This window comes from Lutra lutra, chromosome 8 (genome assembly GCF_902655055.1).
Source record: "Lutra lutra chromosome 8, mLutLut1.2, whole genome shotgun sequence".
Taxonomy (NCBI): Eukaryota; Metazoa; Chordata; class Mammalia; order Carnivora; family Mustelidae; genus Lutra; species Lutra lutra.
Genome location: NC_062285.1, coordinates 21,524,795 through 21,543,314, shown reverse-complemented (window position 1 = coordinate 21,543,314; position 18,520 = coordinate 21,524,795). Strand labels below are relative to the sequence as shown.

General features: G+C 39.6%; 1 protein-coding gene across 8 annotated transcripts in view; it reads left to right on the top strand.

Annotated features, from left to right (window-relative positions):
- Positions 1-18,520, top strand: part of CACNB2 (calcium voltage-gated channel auxiliary subunit beta 2) — a 378,708-nt gene that overhangs the window by 190,989 nt on the left and 169,199 nt on the right. The window contains exon 1 of one of the 8 annotated variants that reach the window (XM_047743565.1): positions 1,670-1,929. The exons of the other annotated variants lie outside the window; for them this stretch is intronic. Coding sequence (XP_047599521.1) covers positions 1,879-1,929 — 51 coding nt within the window. The 5' untranslated portion in view covers positions 1,670-1,878. Of the gene's footprint in view, positions 1-1,669; positions 1,930-18,520 lie in introns of those variants that run through there. 8 annotated transcript variants of the gene reach the window in all.

The following is an 18,520-nucleotide window of genomic DNA, read 5'->3' as shown; positions in this document are numbered from 1 at the left end:
AAATTATTTCTTTATTATGAATAAATAATGCATTTATTATTAAATTTTCAGCTACAAAAAATACATAGAAAATAATATAGTGGCCAATGGTGGAAGTACAACATAGTGTAAGAAATAAAATATCACTAATAGAGTTTCCCCAACCTTCAGTAATTCTTCCAGATGGCCTCCTTTCCTGATGTAACACTCTCCTGAATTTAGTACTTTTTCATATTTATTTCTATACTTTCACTACCTACAGAAAGCATATAGTATTTTCGAATATTTTCCAACTTTATACAAATCGTATCATAGGTTCTCAAGGTATAAAGGTCCTACAACTTGCTTTTCCCTACTGACATGTTTGGTTTGATTTAATCCATGTAGTTACTCATAAACCGTTTACTCTACTTGTTGTAGGGTGTCAGGCCTTGTTTATCCACTTTCCTGTTGCTACATGTTGGATTTGTTAGCAGGTTTTTACTAACATCTCCAATGTTGCTAGCGACGTTCTGTGCCTACTCTGCCTCCCTGTGTGCCTGTGTGAGGGACAGGAGGGCCCCCAACAGGCACGGTCACTAACAACTTTGCTGCCCTCACCTTTCGCAAAATCACAAACGTGACTGTCCCGATTTATACTCCCACCCACAAAGTCTGAGAGTCTGGTTACTCTGCTTCAGGGGTTGGCAAACCTTTTCCGTGAAGGAGTAGCCCAGAAATATTTCAGCCTTGGTAAGCTACATGGTCTCTCTCATAACCTCAACTCTGCACCTGTCAAGCGAAAGCAGCCATCAGTCATCCTTTTAGCTAGCAAGTTACGAGTAATGGGTAGCTGGTTAGATATGGCCTCAGGCTAGAGTGTGCCAACCCCTGCTTGACTTCCTCACCAAGGTCTGGTATTTCAAATACCTTAAATGTTTCTACCCGAATGGGTGTGAATGGTAAATTGAGATTTTCATTTGTATTCCCAACCAGCAGCAAAGCATTTTTTGTTTCTTGGCCACTTAGGTTTTTCTCTTCTGTGGTTTATTTATTCCTTTTTCTTTTCCTTATTCTCTTATTTTGTGGGTCTTTTCTTTATTGGCTTTTAGGAGCTCTTTCTGTCTTCTGGATAGTAATCCTTTGTTACATGCTTTGCAAACATGTTCTTAGAGGATAGTGGTTTTTGTTCCATTTTTTAAAAAGTCATCTTTGGATGAAAAAACGTTTTCAGTTAAAATAAAATTAAATTTATCCAAGCAGTATTTATTTGGCTTTGTGGGGGGAAAAAATGTTTTTGTCATGCATGCGGAGAATGTGAAAGGTGACCACAAAAGAAAGATATCACTTTCTCGTATGTGAGGGAGGAAATATTTTCTCCCATCGGATGTGAGCACAGGAATGTTCTCACTTGTGTTCCAGACTTTTTTTTTCACAGTCTAGTAGTTTTCTTGAACGCTGACAGCTTGTCCAGTTGTGCAATCTGTTGTATAGTAAAGAAAGTATCCCGAAGCACCGCTGTAGCCAGTGTCGCCCCAAGGCAGGCATCTGACATTGATGAAACATTTGTCGGTTTCACAAGTTTGCAGGCTTTGCTCTTGCAAGCCAGCTGACGTAGCTGGAAGGAGAAAGAGACCCTCCCACTTGCGTTTGTTAATTGACTTTGATGAGCTTGTCTGCGATGCCTAAATGGTTCCAGAACAGAGAGAGCCGTTATCATCTGAAGAACTTTTTAGAAAGTCACACTGGCTGGCTAAAACTGCGCGCACCTCCAGCCAGCAAGGAAAAGGAAAGCAGTTGATTGATATGCCGGTCAGCAAAGCCACCCTTGGCTGCCTTGAGCTTTTTAACTGAGTTCTTGCCCCTGTGAAGCACATTCTTGCTCTCTGGAGAGCTGGGTGCACTTGGAACGGGGCTGGCATGCTTGACAGACGCTTCATGTCTCCTCAGACTAAGTACATCATTCCTGGGGTAAGCAGGCGGGCAGGGAGGCAGGCCAGATGCACGGTGTGGTTTAAAGAGAACAGGAATGTCCTTAATTGTTAGCGAGCTCAAGCTCAATCACGTTCGTCGCTTCACTTTTTTAAAAGTTTTGCTTATCATGCCAGAAATGTCATTTGCAGTGTGATTATGTAAATGTTCCGGGACGGTTTAAGCAAGGAGAGCTGTAACTCTGGTTTTAAACTGTATGTAATTGAGATCAGTATAGTAGCTTGTGGCAGAGAGAGGGAGAGACTGGGAGACACTGGAAAATGGAAATGCTTTCTCCAGCTGTGGACAGTGGGTCCCTTACGCATGACACTGACAGTCTGGACACTTGCTGCTTGCTTTCTTTTCTTTTCTTTTCTTTTTTTTTTTTTTTTTTTTTCTTTCCAGAAGCCTTTCTATGTAAATCAAGATGATTTGACTTTCTGCATGGATGCAAATTCAGATTTCTTTGCTTGTTTGTCACTTCAAAAATTTGTGAATTTAATGAAATACAGAAATGGGAGTCTAATGTTTAAAAAAAACGTAAGCATAGAGCTTTACCAGACAAAAACTGAATGTCTGGGTCTTTCGATTTGGAATGGATCTTTGAAAGTAAAGATCACATCATTATGGGGCCCTTCGAGGGAAGTTTTCAGAAAAAACAATCATCACGCCAGAACCCAAATGTAAGCTAGAGTCTGTAAAAAGAAAAATCCTGAGGTTACAAAGGTCTGTGCTAGTAGGACATGAAAATACCTTTTTAAAATCAATAAAGTACAGCTTGCCTAGAAATTCTTTCCAAGGTACCTCTTCTGTTTCTGGCTCCAATACACACTAAGTTCATCTAACAAAAAGAAAGAAAGAAGAAAGAAAGAAAGAGAGAGAGAAAGAAAGGGAGAGAGAGGGGCGCCTTGGTGGCTCAGTGGGTTAAGCCTCTACCTTCGGCTCAGGTCATGATCTCAGGGTCCTGGGATCGAGGCCCGCATCGGGCTCTCTGCTCAGCGGGGAGCCTGCTTTCTCCTCTCTCTCTATGCCTGCCTCTCTGCCTACTTGTGATCTCTTTCTCTCTGTTTCAAATAAATAAATAAAATCTTTAAAAAAAAAAAAAGAAAGGGAGAGAGAAAGAAAGAAAGAAAGGGAGAGAGAGAGAGAGAAGGAAGGAAGGAAGGAAGGAAGGAAGGAAAAAGGAAAAATCCTTACTGAGAAATACCTGTGTGTGGTAATCACTTGTTCCATCTTATATCAGATGAAGGCATTAGCACAATCAGGCAACTGTGAGATGAGTCGCTTAATCTAGGTGCTTTTAATTATCTTTTGTTACATTTCATCTAGAATTTTCTAAGCACACCCTTTTCCTTGCTTGTGCTTGCCCGCGTTAAATGTTGTGTGCCACGGTTCTATTTCCTAAGACTCTGGCATGGCTGGCTATGTGCACACTCATTCTAAAGCTATCGCTCGCCTGTATTTTAGAAATTATTCAATACCTGTTTGTTCTCAGGGGCCTCTAGAATCATCCTTTCCCGTAAACTTGCCTGCTTTCTAAGAATGTGATCGCACATAAAATAGCTGTTATGGTTGTTTCTGCAGAGGAATTCTCTTATGAATTGGGAAAATGTATAATTCTGACCCCCAAATTGCCCAACACATTCCAGTGATCATTTTGAATATTTTCAGCAGTGAAATAAGGCACCAAAATGTCACAGTTATTTAATTGGGATGTCAATCTAGATGACTTCAGAATAGTGGAGTGGTTTATCGTAGAGTTAATTTCGGTTCTGTGAAGGATGATTGGGGAATCCACACAGGGACGTTTTTAAACTACTTTCTCTCCCCCAGTCCTAGCTCTTTGTTTCCTGTGACCTAATCATTTCTCATTTTAACTAATACCGGTGTTTGAATAGGCTGGTAAACACGTGGATTTTTGCTTTAATGGTTAAAGCAAATGATGATAGAAGCTAGTTTTTCAATTTGGACAATAATATAAAGGAAGATAATTTTAAAATCCATATATGTCTGTGTATACATTCATGTGTGTATCTATATATATATTGGGAATAACTTTTTAGGAAGCTGAAGAAGGCACATGGCCCTTATTTTTGTTCTAACCAAGTATGTTTTCAGCTTTTCTATCAGTTGTACTCCTTTAAAATCCCTGCAAATCCCAAACGCACAAAAACACATCTAGAAACCATACATTTAATTCTTATGAAGGTGAAATTAATAAACTAGTAAAAATTGAAACTGATAATTACTTTTTCGCTATCAAGGGCAAAAAAAAAAAAAGACTCCAACTAGTGTTAAGTGCATTTGTTATCTTTTTATGAATGCTGGTATTGTTGCATTAAGTTTCTTGAACTTGAATATTCTTTATGACTGAAATCGTGTGCCCAACAAAAATGACCTGTCAGACTCATGTAGGCTTTTTTGTTTAGTTAACACATTACCCACAATTTCAGTTTTTCTGACTGTGGTTAAGAGCAAGTGTTTGGATCTGGTCAAACTTGACTTTGACTATTAGGCCATTCCCTTAATAATAACTATGATTGGCAAATTTTGATCATCTCTGAATTATAAAATTAAGAATACTAATATCTGCATTTCCAGTATTTGTGAGAATTTTTCTTTAAAAATCACAATGCATAGAGACTGTTTAGCACAGTGCCCAAGTTATTGAGGGAATGCACTTGCCTATCTACATTTTCTACTCTGCCTAATAATGAAAGAACTTAGCTCAGAGATCCCAGACCATGATCTCTAGAAGAGGCAGCAGGGGAAATTTGTGAGCTGTTTTTGATTTGCATATTGGAAGAAAGAGAGATTAAAATAAATAACAGTCCTGCAAAGTGGGACTCCTAAGTGGTTGTCTGCGGACCTGGGATCAGAGGGCCGAGAGAAGGCAAGTGCAAAACCACCAGAAACGATATGCAAATATTTGAGTCTATGTATACATTCTCATTTTCTAGCTTCCACAGATTCTCACTGTGGCCCTCAACTCCCAAAGGGTAAAGCACCAGAGCTCCTGAATGACGACCAGCCCGAAAGAGCAAAAAAAAAAAAAAAAAAAAAAAAAAAAAAATCAAAAGATGAAGGAGGTTAAGTATTCTAAAAAGTCTAGTAATTTTTGAATTATTATTCCTTCTTTCTCTTAACCTTTCTATTGCTAAAGCAGTTGAGAAGGGGAAAAAAGAAGAGGACATTGACAGGAGCTATGTATTCTGCAGGGGAGGAGAACTTTCTCTTTCTTCCCTTCTGGGTTCTTTGGCTGGTCTCATAATTAAATTGACATGAAGCAGATGAACAGGAAAAAAACAAATTTAATTGTGTACATACGGGAACCCATAAAAATATGAGACTCAAAGAAATGACCAAAGCAGGCGGCTGTTTCAGAAAAAGAAACAATACGTTTTTGGAGAATTGACAAAGCAGGGGTTCGGGCTTGAAGTCGCAAATTAGTGAAGATGTAACAAAGTTTGTTCATACAGCATTTTTGGCCTTGAATTCCCCCTCTCTGGGGGTAAAGACGTTTTCTACCCTCCTGGTACAGGGAGGGTGTCTTCAAATGGGAGATTTATTTTCTGCTCTCAGGGGGACAAAGGAGGTTCAGAGTGTCCTTGCACCAGCTGTTTCTTGAGTAACTTTAATTCAAAATAATGAGTACTTTGAATTAAAATTCAAAATTTCAAAAAAGTGGCATATTTTGGGGTGGCATATTCTGCTCTGCAGGCCCTCCTTTGGAATCCCCAAGGAGTTTCCCAATTCAGAAGTGGGGTTGGTAGATTGCTCTAGTATTTTACTGAATTGGTCTTCTTAGTCTTGAAAATCAATTAAAAAATTTTAATTGAGGTATAGATGACATACATAGTTTCAGGTCAGCATAGTGATTGGACATTTACATACACTGTGAAGTGCTCCCCATCGTAAGTCTAGTTCCATCTGTCACCATGCAAAGTTGTGACAATATCATTGACTGTGTTCCCTGTGCTATGCTCCACATCTCAATGACTTATTTATTTTATAACTATAAGTTTGTACCTCTTAATCGCCTTCATCTATTTTGACCATCGCCCCACCCCTCTCAGCTCTGGCAACCACCTATTTGCTCTGTGTATCCATGAGTCTGTCTCTGGTTTTGTTGGTTTATTTATTTTGGTTTTTAGATTCCACATATAAGTGAAATAATACCGTATTTGTCTTTCTCTGTCTGACTTATTTCCTTTAACATAATACTCTGGCGGTCCATCCATGTTGCTGCAAATGACAAGGTTTTGTTTTCATGGCTTCTTCTAAACAAGTGTTTATACACACATGCACACAAACTCACCATATCTTTAGCCATTCATCTATTGATGGACACACTTAGCTTACTTCCATATCTTGGCTATTGGAAATAAAACTACCATGAACATAGGGGTGAATTTATCTTTCTCAGTTAGTGTTTTCGTTTGGGGGGGGTAAATACTACAAAAGTAGAATCACTGGATTGTATGGTATTTCTATTTTTAATTTTTTGAGGACCATCCTGCTGTTTTCCACAGTGGATGTACCAATTTACATTCCCACCAACAGTGCACGAGGGTTCCCTTTTCCCCACATTCTTGCCAACACTTATTCTTTCTTTTAACTACTCTCCATATTGACAGGTGTGTGGTGATCTCTCATTGTGGTTTTAATTTGCATTTACCTGATGATTAGTGATGGTGAGCATCTTTCCATGTGTCTGCTGTCTGTATGTCTACTTTGGAAAAATGTCTACTCAGGTCTTCTGTCCATTTTTAAATCAGATTGTTTTAGGGTATTGAGTTGTATGATTTTTAAAAGATATTTGGGTTTTTAACACCTTATCAGATATATCATTCACAAATATCTTCCTGTTCAGTCTTTGCTCTTTCCTTTTGTTGATGGTTTCACAATTAGGTATTTAGAAAGAGGCATTTCTATGGAAACAAAATAAAAATAAGAGTTAATGATTAGAGCAAATTATAAACCTAGTCAGAGTTCTACAGGTCATCAGTTAAGACTTCTAGATTGAACTCAAAGCATTTTCAGATAGAATGAGGACAGGCAGTAGCAATCGGACAGATTTCCTAGTTTGCAGTTGGGATGTCTCTGGTGATCTTCATGAGTGGCCACACCACAATAGGCATGAAGATGGTTTATACAAGAGCTGTTGTGGTGATTTCCCTGAAGTTCATATCAAGTTGTCCAACTTTAGTTTGCATAGCTTTAGAAAAAGAGCAGTTTTAGTTCTCAGTGATTCCAAGTCACAGGGTGGGAGAAAATTGGAAATTTTGGAAAATTGGAAGTGGGTTATTTTGGAACATTGTAGCCAGATATTGGAGAAAACTAGAAGCATTCAAATCCAGTTAGTTTATAATAGAAAACATAAATCAATTAACGGGACTGGAATCTGATATCCAAAAGGGTTTATTTATAGTTTTCCATTGAAACAGATTTTTTCTCGGGGCAGTTACCCCTATTTCTATCAAAGATAATCAAAGTAAGACTAATGTTTTTGCAAAATAAGTCTAGTCCCATTAAACTTGGCCTGATTATTTACATTAAGTGCAGCAAGCATAGCGGTTGACCATATGGACTTTTCAAAGTTTGCTTTGCTGAAACATTTTTTTAAAAATTTGTTTATTTATTTGAGAGGGAGGGAGAGAGAGAGAGAGTGCATGAGCAAGGGGAGGAGCAGTAGGGGAGGCAGAGAGAATCCACGGGGAGGTCACTAGGGAAAAAGAGTAATTGTTTCATCTTTGTACGTGAGTAGACTTTACTAAATTGCTATAGGTCATAGGTAGCTGAAGGAGAGCTGAGGGGGAGAAGGGAGGGAGAAGAAAAAGTTTTCCTTAAATCTCAAGAAATAACTTAAAAGAACCCAAGGTATTTCAAACAAAAAGTCAGGAAAATTATAATCATCCTCATCAGTTCATTTAGCCCCATATAATTAATTCTTATTCTGCTTGAATTTAGTTTTTCCATTAGTTCTGGAAATTCTTACCCAGTTCAGTGATACGGTCTTAAAGTTATCAGAAACCTCTCTCCTAAAAAAAAAAAAAAAAAAAAAAGGAAACCTCTCTCCTAGAGTACTTGTCAGAGTCCTTTGCATGAACCTCTCATAACATTGGTTAAAGATCTGATGAGAGTTCATTATAATGCGATTGACAAGGGAATTTGGTTGTCTCTGTAACATATATTTTAAAATAATAACTAGAGGGGCACCTGGGAAACCTTCTCTCTCTCCCACTCCCTCTGCTTGTGTTCCCTCTCTCGCTGTGTCTCTCTCTGTCAAATAAATAAATAAAATTGTTTTTAAAATTTTAAAAAATAATAATAATAACTAGAATTATGACTGATTGCATTATACCAGGTCACATCATAGTTTTAGGAATTTCATACAATTTCTAGAACACTTATAATAATAATTTCCGTATATATTTTGTCTAAAGAATGTTTAGCATCACTTCTTATTTGACAATTTAACATATCAAATAAGCATAATGAGTGTAATATCTCTCTTTTTATAAGGGTTGGGGGAATAAATCTTTTGAGATAGTCTATGGATCCTCTACAAAATCCCAAACTAGTTTGAGGTCAGAAAGACTTCATTTAGAATTTGATTTGGGGAAGTTTCTTCAAAAATATCAAAAGGTTTTGGACGCTTGACCAAATAGGATTGTGGAACATTACAAAATGTAAGACTTAATGTGCTATTTAACCAAAGTGACAATAAAAGATTATTAAAACAAATACAGAAGTTTACACAGTTGTGAGCAAAACTTAGTTCATTGATTATTGAGAAGATTCAGTTTTCTTAAGTAATCAAAGATGTGATTAAAACAAAATGGAGATCAGGAAATTATTTTGGTTTTTTGTTTTGTTTTGTTTTAAAGATTTTATCTGTTTATTTGACAGAGATCACAAGTAGGCAGAGAGGGAGACAGAGAGAGAGAGAGAGAGAAGCAGGCTCCCTGCTGAGCAGAGAGCCCGATGCGGGGCTCGATCCCAGGACTCTGGGATCATGACCTGAGCTGAAGGCAGAAGCTTTAACCCACTGAGCCACCCAGGCGCCCCAGGAAATTATTTTGGTAAGACACATAATCTTTGCTTTCTAGGCAGATTTACTAAAAGGTAGAGAAAAATGTCTCATGGTCTCATAATCGGCAGCAGACCAAGAGTCCAAAGAACTTTGTCCCTTTTGCAGATGAAAGAAAATTAAGATTTATTTTTACATAAACACCCTATTAAAGCTTATTTTTAAAAACTTTTATGTTTATAATTCAACCTTAGCCAACTTGATTGCACAAGATAAAATTCTCTCTTTCTTTCTATCTCTCTCTTCCATTTCCATTTAGTTTGTCCTCTGTTTCCCTTTTTCTCATTCTGAAACAGCCAGTTGTATTTTAGGACAAAATTATTGTCTTTTCTCTTAACAAAGATGCATGTCCATATCTGATACTTTTTCTTGCCCCAAAACATTTTTCACTTTTCTTGCAAAAAGATTTGTTTCCTTTATTATTTCTGCTTGATTTATTACGTCTCTATTTTTAAAATTTTTAAAAGCTTTTATTTGAGAGCAAGAGAGACAAAGATAGTGACAAAGAGCATGAGTGGGGAGGAGAAGGAGAAGCAGGCTCCCCACTGAATAGGGAGCCCCATGTGGGGCTCGATCTCAGGACCCCGGCATCATGACCTGAGCTGGAGGCAAACGCTTAACGACTGACCCACCCAGGCACTGCCGTATTTCTATTTTAATTATATTTATTAATTAGAATTCATTCTTAACTCTTAGAAACTGTAACTTCTAATAAAAACTAAGAAGTAAGCAGTTATGAACTTTGTATCAGCATACTTTAGATCAGCAAAATTATGAATACATTTTATAATTCTTAGAAACATAGGCTTCCTCATAGTTTAATTTTTAAGTGTGGTACACATTTACTAACAGACTCAAATATCTTTAGTTCCTCTGTAATAAGCCAAAATTAGGTAAAACTTATGTTTGGTAATTAATGTTTCAGTATTCTATCTTATTTAGAAATAATCTAGGTAATACAATAAGACAATTATTTAGAATGAGAGCTCTCTAAAAACAATTTCTTTTCTTCAAATACAGACATTTTTCCAATTCTAAGATCCTTCATGTGCCCATTGATCAGTAAGATCTTATATTTATCTCAATAGCAACTCAAACCAGTAAGCCTTTTTATGGCTTCACCATGGCTACAAGAAATGTCCCAAAAGAGAGTACAAAAGGGGTAGCCTTTACAAGACCCAGAAAATGACTCCCATAGTTAGCCTAAGAAAACAAAGACCTGGGGTGCCTGGGTGGCTCAGTGGGTTAAAGCCTCTGCCTTCGGCTCAGGTCATGATCTAGGGTCCTGGGATCGAGCCCCGCATCGGGCTCTCTGCTCAGCAGGGAGCCTGCTTCCTCCTCTCTCTCTGTCTGCCTCTCTGCCTACTTATGATCTCTGTCTGTTAAATAAACAAATAACATCTTTAAAAAGAAAAAAGAAAAAAAAAGTAAGCAAAGACCTTCATTATCACAGGCAGTAACAATGGCGTAGTGAAAACAGTGTCTCTGCTTTTCCCTGCCTCCAATCAGAGGGATGCTAATACCGTGATACAGTCAGGTGCTCCTGAAATGGGACTGTTCCAGCACTAACAAGACAGTGATGGCGGAGACGACAAAGACCCTTCAAGGACTGGGACCCCTCCTGACAAGTTCCCCCAAGAGTTTGTTTGCATGGAAGACAGAGAATGGTGCTCATGACTTTAGGTCTCAGAATCCCATTCTACTTGACTGGCCCCCAAGACACATGTTGGTACATATACCTTCTGGCTGACGGACACCAGAGAGAATATTCTCCCTGGTCATAACCCAAGCTCTCAGGACATAGAACAAGACCAAAGGAAAACCTCATCCTGTTTTTACCTAGGGGCCACACTGCAAAGCTTGCTAGACAGACGCTCGTCTGGCGAGAACCATCAGCATACTGGTTGGTGAGGCCAGCTCAAACAGCAAGCTTAAAAGACCCAGTCCTGCATTCTCCCCTCTGGTTTTCCTCCTTATTCCAGATGGCACAAAAGACAGAGACAAAAGAAAATAATGCCCATTTCTAAGGAATCCATAGAAAACAAGGGTACCCATGATAAACCTTCCCAGAGAGGAACTAGGAACGTTTCATTTTTCTCCTGCTAATCTAAATTTAGAAAAAGAAGAGAACTCTCGCTACTCTTGCTCCCAATAAAGCCTGTAGGCAGTGACCTGGGAGACTGACATGGTAGGACTTCTTACTTTCTGCTGGCTCTTGTCAGGAGGTCCAGAATTCTGCAACCACAGGGGTCTTGGAGCGAGCGATATCCAGACCAGGGAGAACCCCAGTTTGGGCGCCAAACCTGTGTTGGAGGGAAATTTCCCTTTCTCCCTTCTGGGTTCTTTGGCTGGTCTAATAATTCAATGAAAAGAAGACAGATTAACAGGAGAAAAGCAAATTTAATTTCATATATACGGGAGTCTGTAAAAATATGAGACTCAAAGTGACCAAAGCAGACAGGTGTTAATGGCTTTTAGGCCAAGAAACAAGTTTGTGAAGAATTGGCAAAGCAAAGAGGTTTGGGCAAATCAGTGAAGAGGTAACAAGGCCTCCAGTTCCCTATCTCTAGCCATAAGGGTGCCTTCCCCCTCCTGGTAAACAGAGTGTGTTCAGGTGGGGGATTTGTTACCTGCTTTCTGGGGGGACAAAGGAGGGTCAAAGTATTTGTTCTGCCCCAACTGTTTATTAAGTAACTTCAAGTCAAAATAATTTTTATTCCACTTTGGAATTTTTGGAGGTGGACTGTTCTGCTCTCCTTCAACTCCTATATGTCATAAAACAAATAAATGGTCTAAGGCTACAGATTTCTGTATCATTTTTCAGGGATAAATTGCACTTAAATGGAACCAGAATGTTATAAAGCCCTGGTGGCTAACATCCGTACGTGGGGCTGCTTTAAAGGATCATCACAGGGATGGATGCTGGCTTTATCACCTGGAGATGTCAGAATGTGGGATTTCACCTAGCCCCACAAAACAGTCGGTTCATAGAAAAAGATAATTTTGCACAGTCCCCACAGAGAATTGCTCAAGTATTTTTGTTAAAATTGAAAAAACTTGAAAGAGAACTTTACACATCAAAGTCACTAATTAAAAGTGATTAGTACTGGAGCGCCTGGGTGGCTCAGTGGGTTAAAGCCTCTGCCTTTGGCTCAGGTCATGATTCCAGTGTCCTGGGATCGAGCCCCGAATCAGGCTCTCTGTTCAGCAGGGAGCCTGCTTCCCGCTCTCTTTCTCTGCCTACTTGTGATCTCTCTCTCTCAAATGCATAAATAAAATCTTTTTTTTAAAAAGTGATTAGTACTGAGGCACCTGCTTGCTCTGTTGTTAAGCGTCTGCCTTTCGGCTCAGGTCATAATCCCGGGGTCCTGAGATCAAGACCTGTGTTGGGCTCCCTGCTCAGCGGGAGGCCTGCTTCTCCCTCACCCCCTCCCCCTGCTTGTGCGGTCTCTCTCTTTCTGTCAAATAAATAAATAAATAATCTTTCCCGAAAGCGTGATTAGTATTAAAAACATAACGTATTATGGAGCTCCTGGGTGGCTCAGTTGGTTGGGCATCCAACTCTTGATTTTGGCTTAGTTTGTGATCATGGGGTCCTGAGATCCAGCCCTAAGGCTGACTCCGAGCTCAGTGGGGAATCTGCTTGAGAATCTTTCTCCCTCTGCTTCCACCCTTCTAACCCCCACCCCTACTCATGTGCATGTGCACGCGCACTCTCTCTCTCTAAAATAAATAAAAATATAAGAAATATTAAAGGAAATGTGTATGTATAGGGAACACCACCATCTCATCTCTTTGGGTCAAATATTTTTGTTCCGGCAAGTTATATCCCAGTCGTTTTCCATGAGCTTATATATTCTTATGGTTGTAACCATAGTGTACAAACTCTTCTGGATTCTGCCTTTTCCTTCAGCTGTGTTTTGAGGTCACTTTTTAAATCATAGCCTGATATAGTAGTGTGCGGATTTACCATAGTTTGTCTAAATACGATGGTCATTTATTTCTTGGAATTTTCATGCATTTTATACTTTTGTTTTTATAGATAAATCAATCTGTAATAACAATTTTGAGCATCTGGTTTTTGGCTCTGTTAAATAACTTCCTTGAGATAAAGTCTCAGATATGGAATTCACATAGTGAGTGGGTTTGAATGTTCTTATGTCTCTGGCTTTGCTTTCCATGTCTCTTTTCAAAATGATTTTACCAGTTGCCCATGCCAACATAATGTGAATACTATACTAACATCATAACAATACGCCCCACATTAAGTATTAATAACTACTTGAAAACATAAAAAATGGCACAATGTCTTCATTTCTATTCAGTAGACTTCTTGCGAAGGTGAGTATTTCACTGAATATTTGTATATTCTTTGGATCTGTGTGTAAATATTTTATTAGGTTTCCTGGGGTTTAGATTCTAATATTATTTTTATTTGTTATATATTAGTAGACTTACAGAATAAACTATTAGACAGTGTTTTCCCCTGCTCAGTCCCAGCCATCAATGTACTTCCTTTTGTACAAATTGATCCTACATTTAGATTGCATCACCCCGCTGGTATCACTAAAGGGTACAATAGTGTGAGACAATAGCACATTGGGTTTGATTAAAATCAACTCTACACTAGTCAAAAAGATCAAGCCTTAATTTTGGAAAGTGAAAGGAAAAACTTCAACTTTGTTTAGATATCTATCTGACTTTGTGCAGAGAGAGAATGACTCTCCACAAAATTACGTGGAGACCACATCTGACTCAAGCTGTAGTTATTATGAGAAGTGTATTCTGTCTTGGCTTTAGGTTCCTAGATTTTGCACCATCGAGGAATAGGTAGGTCATCAGGTTGTTGATTCAGGGCTGTCAGGGCTCAGAAATAGCGCTATACCCTTAGAACTTCCCATGGGGCTCCCCCTTAAGACACCATCCCAGGGCATGCAGTCTCCCCAAATCTTCCCATAGAGTTGGAGAACTAGAACTTTCTACACTCTTTTTTGGCAAGGAAACTGCTGTCATTTGGACTTTAATGTTATTTATTAACTTTACAAACAGTACTTAATTGTCTTTAAACTTTGGTCCAATTAAGACATTGTTTTGGTTAGAAGCATTCTAGGTATCAGAAAAAAGAAAAATCTGACCCCTGATATACCCAAGATCCTTGTCTGTGCCACCAACACATAATATAGGTCTGCCACACCTGAAGGTTCCACACGCTCTGCTACAGATGCCCTCTTTTCAGAGTCTGGTTTGAACCATCCTGGGCCTCCTCATCTTCTCAGTTCCTCAAAGACTGCAGAAAATGGCCTTGACTGGAGAGAACACGGCAGGATTTGGGAACATGATTAGATGAACAGAGCTCACTGCACTGAAAGGAGAAGAAAAAGATTTTTTTTCTTGGTTTTAGCTCTTCAGTCTTCATTTGGAAGCAAGTCTATTAACATCTCTAGGTGTGTTTTTCTCACCTACAAAATGAGAGTAATAATTCTCTCTGCATTCCTCCATATTGGAGGTTGTAAAGGTCCATGGGGTGGGGGTGGGAGTTTACAAAAAGTACTTAAAACATCAGTATAGCTGTTTCTATTTTGGTCTTCCCTCTGAAGCCTTAGGGATTGCTTGAAGACCGTACCTTTGATATCAGTATGTATAAAATCCAGTAATCTAACCTCACATCATACCCCACACACACATTTTTTCTTTTTCTCCTTTTCCTTTCTCTCTCTTTTCTTTTTTGGGGTCTCTCTTGTCTTGGCATCAACACAGGTATTATCGTAGCATAAAACCTGATAAGCCTGAGGTTCTGCCTTGCTGGATCCAGGTTTATGACCATTTTCATGACTTCCTTTAATAAGGTTTAATGTTCAATAAAAACACATGCTTGGAAATCTTTTCAAAGCTAAGTGCCACATAGATGGGTTCTGTGAGTCATTCACAGCTCTGCCTCCAAAGCTTTTACAGTGGACTTTCATGGTAGACTGAATAATTAATGCTAATTGATGTTTGGGTGTTTTTAAAAAAGCCTCTGCACATGCACTCAAATATAACCACATGAAAAAGAAGTAACTTCACGATATTGCCAGAAATACTAATCACCTGCACATGATATGCGTTGAGTGCTACCCAGATGAAATTAAATGAGATCTCTATCATTGAGGATCTTACCATTTATTCAGATAGTGTTAACGAGATAAAAAAAAAAAAAAAAGATGTATGCACCTGTGCAGATACTGGGACATAAAGAACCATGAATCTCTCTACCATAGACAGAATAAATACTTAGAGCATCCCCAGGGTAAAAGATCAGTGCGGAAGTTGTGGAATTCAGTTCAGTGTAACAGTAGGGAAAGGATAGGTCTGTGCACCGTCTCTTGAATGTGATCAAGTTGACTTACCTGTGTCTTTTGCTATGAAGATCTAAGACGGTTAATGAGGCTGAGTTTGAGCTCAGGAAAAGTTGAGAGCTTAAAGAGCTCTCCAACCTGCTTCTCTTCTCTGTGTCTCCTATGAAAGTTAGGAATCCAAAGGCCATTGTAGAAGTCACGACAGGACTCAGGGTTCCCATGAGAACTGTCACATGACTGCTTCTGTGTAACTGTTGAGAAACGTGATGCTGGAGCCGGAACAGCTAATTGGTAGAGACGTTGAAGATTGTTTAAAGAGAGCCCCCAAAGAACAGTGGTTTCTGGGCTCCTGGTTAATAAAGCTGCCTTAGCTAATGAGGGATCGTTTGTGCGAATAATAAAGGGTCCCCGTTGCCGAGGCAGTATCTGCTTTTGGGTTTAAAAAAAAAAAAAAAGTGTGTGTTTGTTTAATTTCTACAGCTGAGTGAGAGGCCTGCCTTCTCTGGGGCTGCTTTTCATTCTCACAGCATAAACCTAGAACTCATAATGCCATTAAAATGGAGGCGTTATGCTAAGTGAAGTAAGCCTGCTGCAAGATGGCGGATCTATGTACGTTCCACCTAACATGAGGGACCTGCAGCAGGCAGCCTGCCAGAGCCAGAGGGTAGAATGGTGGTTGCTGGGAGCTGGGGGGAGGGGGAGGAAATGGAGAAGTGTGTTTCATGGGGACAAGGCTTCAGTCTGGGATGGTGGGAAGTTCTGGAGATGGATAAAGTTGATGGTTGCACAACAATGTGAATCTACTTTTTTTTCCCCAAGATTTTATTTATTTATTTGACAGAGAGACACAGCAATAGAGTGCACACAAGCAGGGGGAATGGGAGAGGGAGAAGCAGGCTTCCCGCCGAGCAGGGAGCCCGATGTGGGGCTGGATCCCAGGACCCTAGGATCATGATCTGAGCTGAAGGCAGAAGCTTAACAACTGAGCCACCCAGGCGTCCCAACAATGGGAATGTACTTAGTGCCACGGAACTGCGTACTTCAAAATAACTAAAGTGGTAAATTTTATGTTTCTCTATTTTGCCACAGTTTTTAAGATGCAATTAAAGGGGCGCCTGGGTGGCTCAGTCAGTTGGGCCTCTGACTCTTGGTTTTGCTAGGTCATGATCTTGGGGTTGGGGAATGGAGCCCCACGTCCTGCTCCCCCACTTGGCATGGCAGAGGCTGCTTGGGATTCTCTCTTTTCCTTTCCCTCTGCCCCTTCCCTTGCTCAAGCGCTCTATCTCTCCAGAATGAATGAATGAATGAATGAATGAATGAATGAATGAATGAATGAATAAAATGCAATTTACAAAGAAGCTTGTAGTAAGCGTGTATGTTGAATGAGGCCATATGCTGTGTATGTATTAGTTAATCCTCACAGTAACCCAGGGAGGTGGACCCATGACCATCTCTCCAGATGAGGCATCTGAGCACAGCCAGAAAGGTGTCAAGCTGAGGGCTACACAGGTACCAGCAGCAGAAACAGGGAATGCCGGTCAGGGGCCAGCTTCTCACATGCACACACAGACCTGCTGGTGCAGGTCTGCTGCTAACTGTGCTCTTTACCGCCTAGGCCCCCACTGCAGATTTCTTTAGGGAATGGGGGCATGGGTTCATGAGGCCCCTCCTGGACGTCTGAGCCCTGAATGTGTAGCAGCAACAGGTGAGGCTGCCCGCCAGCCCTCCAGGAGTCAGCTGGGCACCCCAGACCTTCTGCAGACCAGCCCCACGCTCCTCCCTTAGAGTTCACGAAAATCACCCACTACGCCTGCTACCAGCATTTGTTCTCAAAATTAACTCGTGCTTTAAAATCATTTTAACCCTCTCTAAATGAATCACTTTCATTTCAATGGGTTTTTTTTTAATCTTCCAGAATAATCCATAAGGGAAAAAAAAAAAGTTGTTTTTTCTTTATCATTATGTCCCAGCTACTTTTCAGAAAAACAAGAGCAGACTCATTCCCACAGGGAATGTATGTAAAAGCCAAGTAAAGATATTTTCGTAAAGACTATGTTTATCCCATTTTTTTTTTACTTTTTTTTTTTTCTGGAATCTGTCTTTATAACCAGATTTCACTAAGGTTTTTGTTGGTGGTGGTGTTGTTGTCAGTTTGTTTATTTTGGGGTATGTTGCTTTGTTTTGAGATGTTTGTTTTGCACTTAAATGCTTTGGACCACGTATCTTCTCTATCCCATCATCCTGGTGAATTGCAGATTGGAAGACAATTCTGGAATAAATTAAGTTACATGAAACAAGGAACAAGGTGGTTGGGGAACTGGGCTAATACATCTTTGGCTGATTCTGGTAATTATTGCCTCTTTACGTCCTTCTGCCTCTGTTTTTCCGCTGGGTGAAATGATGAACCTAAAGATACTTCGGATATCCAGAAATTTCAGTGTCTTTCAAAATCTTGTCAGGAACACATGCGATTCCAACATTCCCACTTTCTACCTTTTTCTTTTTACCAGGGGAAACCAGCTGGCCTGTACCAGCTGAGAGAAATCATTTCCAACCCAGTATATTTGCATAACTTCCTCTCTACCCTTAATCTGGAACAAAGGAAACAAAATAATAGGCCAACACAATGAATCAAATCAAGTTCTTAATTACGGAATTAGGAAACTTTTTAACATAATTTAAGAGTCCATTGCTTGTGTTTCTTTCAAAGTTAAGTCTTATTCAGAGCTTTTTGCTGATTAGTTCATCAATTCAGTAAGTCGAAATGCTGACAGTTTTTGCAAATCTAAGGAAAATAATTATGACACTTAAAACACAAATGTAGACGTGCCAAATTTCAAATCCTCTGTCGTCTTGCCGCTTTCTCGAGGGTGGTTCAGCTTTTCCTAATAAGGACTTTTGACCAGCTCGCAGGGCTCTGACAGATGATATTTCTACAGGTCTGGTTGTTTCCGGTGCATTCACTGAAGCGTCTGAGCCGAACAAGGCGGGACTGGCCTCATTCACCAATGACGTCTTCTGCCTAAAAGTCCACTTTAACACCCAAGTCCGTCTCATTAGACTTCATTCTTCCCCTTCAGAAAGATAATGTCTCCTTATTTGGTATTCATGTTTTCTTTCAGATTGCGTGGATTGAGATGCCCTTTTACATATCCTGTCTCAT